Source organism: Salvelinus sp. IW2-2015, unplaced genomic scaffold, assembly GCF_002910315.2.
Source record: "Salvelinus sp. IW2-2015 unplaced genomic scaffold, ASM291031v2 Un_scaffold2754, whole genome shotgun sequence".
Classification (NCBI taxonomy): domain Eukaryota; kingdom Metazoa; phylum Chordata; class Actinopteri; order Salmoniformes; family Salmonidae; genus Salvelinus; species Salvelinus sp. IW2-2015.
The window spans coordinates 73,671-78,647 of NW_019944057.1; the positions used below are offsets into that span (position 1 = coordinate 73,671).

The window sequence follows — 4,977 nt, forward strand, 5'->3', positions numbered from 1 at the left end:
CATTCTGCCCTGACAGAACAGCTGAAATCTTTCTGCCTTGACAGAACAGCTGAAAGCATTCTGCTTGACAGAACAGCTGACGTCATTCCCGCTCAGAGCTATAGGTGATCAATGTTGATGTCACAGCACACAGACAGAGAACCGCCGACCTGGCGATGAAAACAATGACACTAATAACACATATTGCATCTCTGGTTTTGTTCTCCAAGAGAACTGCGGACAGAGGGGACAGAAAATCTACTCCAGTCTGGAAAGAGCTCATATTGGGGGGAGGTAGAAGAGGTTTGAGAGGTGGCGAGGTAGAGGAGGAGGGAGGGAAGGGAGACAGAGAGGCGAGCGCAGAGGGAGAGACCCGAGAGAGAACAGGAGGGAGAGAGCGAAAGAGAGAGGAAGAGAGAGAGAGCGGGAGGGAGGGAGGGAAGGGAGAGAGGGTAAGAGAGAGAGCGGGGAGGGAGGGAGAGAGAGCGCAGGAGAGAGAGAGAGGAGCGAGAGAGAGAGTGGGAGGGAGAGGGAGAGAGGGTAAGAGAGAGCGGGAGGGAGGGAGAGGGAGAGAGGGTAAGAGAGAGCGGAGAGAGAGAGCGCAGGAGAGAGCGAGACCATAGACTCTAACCATTTCTGGGAATTCTTGATTACAATGACATCCTGACCCTAACCTGGACGACGCTGGGCCAATTGTGTGCCACCCTATGGGATCCCAATCCCGGCCGGTTGTGATACGTCCTAGAATCGAACAGGGTCTGTAGTGACGCCTCTAGCACTGAGATGCAGGCCTTAGACCCTGCGACATGCTCGGAGCAAACAGAAGAAATATATACATGATCAAATACAGATCTTAGGATCAACTATTAAAGACGACCAGAACCCACTGGATTCTCACAATTATTTTGAATGAACTACAGGACAAAATACAAACCCTCCAACCCAAAAAGGCCTGTGGCGTTGATGGTATCCTAACTGAAATTATCAAATTAAGCCCCACCCTCTTTCAACATATATATCAACGGATTGGCGAGGGCACTAGAACAGTCTGCAGACCGACCGTCGTCCTACTAGAATCTGAAGTCAAATGTCTACTGTTTGCTGATGAATCTGGTGCTTCTGTCACCAACCAAGGAGGGCCTACAAGCAGCACCTAGATTTTCTGCAAGATTATGCCAGACCTGGGCCCTGTCAGACCTGGGCCCTGACAGACCTGGACCCTGACAGACCTGGACCCCTGACAGACCTGGGCCCTGACAGACTGGGCCCTGACAGACTGGGCCCTGACAGACCTGGCCCTGACAGACCTGGCCTGACAGACTGGGCCCTGACAGACACTGGGCCCTGACAGACCTGGGCCTGACAGACCTGGCCCTAGACCGACTGACAACCTGGCCGACATACTGGCCCTGACAGACCTGGCCACACCTGGACCCTGACAGACCTGCCACCTGGACCCCTGACAGACCTGGCCTGACAGACCTGACCCTGACAGACCTGGGCCCTGACAGACCTGGACCACACTGGGCCACACCTGCGACAGCCTGGACCCTGGACCTGACCCAAGACCTGGAACCCCTGACAGCCTGCGACGACCTGGGGACAACCTGACCTGACAGACCTGGGCCCTGACAGACCTGGACCCCTGACAGACCTGGACCCCCTGACAGACCTGGACCCCCTGACAGACTGGACCCTGACGCGCTGCCTGACAGACCTGGGCCCTGACAGACCTGGCCCTGACAGACCTGGCCGACTGCCTGACGACCTGGCCTGACAGACCTGGACCTGACGACTGCCCTCAGACTGGGCCGACAGCTGACCCTCAGACTTGAAGTATCTCAAAATTATGTGTGCCAAAAAAGGTCCGGTTGCCAGGACACAAATACAAATTCCATCTCAACAACGTTGCCCTAGAGCACACAAAAACTATACATACCTCGGCCTAAACATCAAGCGCCACAGGTAACTTCCACAAAGCTGTGAACGATCTGAGAGGACAAGGCAAGAAGGGCCTTCTATGCCATCAAAGGAACATAAAATTCAAATACCAATTAGGATCTGGCTAAAAATACTTGAATCAGTTATAGAACCCATGCCCTTTATGTTGTGAGGTCTGGGGTCGCTCACCAACTAAGAATTCACAAAATGGACAACACCTAATTGAGATTTCTGCAAAATGCAGAATTCTGCAAAATATCCTCGAGCAGAATTAGGGACGTTGCCTGCTAATTAACAAATCCAGTATTACCAGAGACTCCCTGTTAAAATTCTACACCACCTAAAAGGAAAGTGATTCCCAAACCTTCCATAACAAGCCATCACCTACAGAGAAATGAACCTGAGAAAGAGTCCCCTAAGCAAGCTGGTCCTGGGGCTCTGTACACCAAACAGACCCCACAGAGCCCAGTACAGCAAGCACAATTAGACCCAACACCAACATCATAAGAAAACCAAAAAGATAATACTGTGCATATTGAAATAACTACACAAAAAAAACATAGCAAACTAGAATGCATTTGGCCCTAAACCAGAGATACAAGCTGGTCAGAATAGCCTGACCGACTGCTGACTGACCCAAACTTAAGGAAAGCTTTGGACTATGTAACAGCTGCTCCTTGAGAAAAGGCAGACCTGGCTCTCAAGAGAAGACAGGCTATGTGCACATGCCCACAAAATGAGTGGAACCTCCTGCCAAATGTTATGACCATGATTAGAAGACACACATTTCTGAGAGAGAGCGAGACGAGAGCGAGAGAGACGAAAGCGAAGACGAGCGAGGCGCTAGGGAGCGCGAGAGAGAGCTGATGAGAGCAGAGCGAGAGAGAGCGCCATCGTAGAGAGAGAGAGAGAAGAGAGAGGAGAAGACGAAGGAAGAAGACAAGACCGAAAGAGAGAGAGAGAGAGAGGAGAGAGAGAGAGAGAGAGGAGAGAGAGAGAGAGAGAGAGAGAGAGAGAGAGATGGGGGTGGAGTTGATGAGAACTGGAGAAAAGAACCGGGACAAAATTTGATTTAATGCATGAACGGCTCAATTTCAGAAAAATCTCGATCTGATCTGCCCCCTGTTGGTGAGCGAAGGTACGACATGACAGATTCAAGAGCGAAGATGATGGAGAGCATTCAGTCAATGCTTGTCACAAATCATCTCTTTTAAACCACCTTTGTTGTTTTGCCATTTTACTACCACCATTGGCTTTCTATTTTCCCTGCCCACGTACAGTTAGTCAGTGGTCACAAATCATCTCTATTTGTAAAGTACAGTCTTTTTTGGTGATTTTTTTYCCCCCCACCACTGGTATTATCCCCCTCCCTCCCTGCCCCTCCCTATACAATGTTGCATAGATTATGTCCAGTGAGCAACAGGTCATAAATCCTCACATCACTTTGTTATTTGTCTTGTTATCCCCCTCGCCAATGGCATTAGTCATGTTAGCCAACAGACAGGAAGACCAGTGTAGCCAGTCACCTGGGCAGGGCCCGCTAGTTGAACAATCATACGTAGTCATGGAAACGAAGATGACGACGGGATGGAGGACGAATTCACTGGGAGGAGCCTCTCCGCCTTCCAATGACCTCATCGTGGAAAGATCCCCGGCCGACCATGAGAGAATGCCTGTTGACTTCACTGGGAGGTGCCACAGAGGTGCCTTGCAGACTAAGGGTGGCATTTTGCAACACATTGCAGGACAACAATGGCGATAGAGCTAGACTGAGTTAGACAGCGCTAGGAGTGATTGAGTGCCATTGTTGTTCAGCGGTCATGTCGCCGGAAGCAGTGTGCGTGTTCCCATTCCCACGGCACGACCTCCTGGCTTTCAAATCAACAAGAGACCTCCCTGTGCGCTGAAAAAACCCGACCTCTCTGTGTTCTGTTTTCTGGCTCGTGCCCTCTCTTCTTTGTTTTCTTTCTCTGCTTTTGTTTTCCTGTTTTCTTTTCTCTCATCCAACTGCTTTGCCCACTGTTCCCCTCCCCCTTCTACCAGATCCTCTCCCCTCCCCCTCCACCTCCATCCCTCCTACCAGACCCTCCCTCTGCCCCTCCCCTCCTACCAGACCCTCTCTCCCTCCCCCCCTCCTACCAGACCCTCTCTCCCCCTTCCCTACCAGCCCTCCTCCCCTCCCCTCCTACCAGACCCTTCTCCCCCTCCCCCTCCTACCAGACCCTCTCCCCTCCCCCTCCTACCCCTTCTCCCCTCCCCTCTCGACCCTCTCTCCCCTCCCCTCCTACCAGACCCTCTCCCCTCCCTCTACCAGACCCCCTCTCCCCTCCCCCCCTACCAGACCCTCTCCCCCCCCTCCTACCAACCCTCCTCCCCTCCCCCTCCCTACCAGACCCTCTCCCCTCCCCCTCCTACCAGACCCTCTCCCCTCCCCCTCCTACCCCTCTCCCCTCCCCCTCCTACCAGACCCTCTCCCCTCCACCCTCCCACCAGACCCCCTCTCCCCTCCCCCTCCTACCAGACCTCCTCCCCTCCCCCGCTCTTTCTCTCCTCCATATGGCAGGCTGTTCTACAGATTGAGCCTGGATGAATACTTTGACCTGATAATTATCAGAGTAATTCTAATTAGCTCTTTGGGGTTAAACAAGGTAGAGGGAGAGTCTGATCAAGCAGAGCTGCTACCTGAACCCCTAGTGAATAAAAACAACAATTAGCAGTAGCCCTTTTTTTTTTTTTATATTATTTTTAAAAAATGTCAGATCCACTGTTTCTGGATGACCAGAGTATGTGGCGCAAGTGAGAGTGAAATCGTGCCCAATTTGACTTCTAGCTGCTCAAATTCACTCGAGTAACGCTCAACTTCAAAACTCAGGGCATGCCTGGCCCAGCAGTCATGAATTGGAACTCCGACTGAACCAGCCTAATCGCCCAACATCAGTTTCGACCTCACTAGCTCTCGTCGGCTGAATGGAAACAAGTCTCCGCACAATGTCCAGACATCTAGTGGAAAACCTTCCCAAAAGAGTGAGCTTTTTAGCAAGAAAAGGGCTGGGGGGC

At 51.9% G+C, this 4,977-nt stretch overlaps 1 protein-coding gene across 1 annotated transcript in view; it reads left to right on the top strand.

Annotated features, from left to right (window-relative positions):
* LOC112074678 (intraflagellar transport protein 74 homolog) overlaps window positions 1-1,756 on the top strand; it is a 58,935-nt gene extending 57,179 nt beyond the window's left edge. Inside the window, exon 10 of the mRNA XM_070440622.1 lies at window positions 1,565-1,756. Within this exon, the coding sequence (XP_070296723.1) occupies window positions 1,565-1,756 (192 nt within the window). The remainder of the gene's footprint in view (window positions 1-1,564) is intronic.
* The last annotated feature ends 3,221 nt before the right edge of the window (window positions 1,757-4,977 follow it).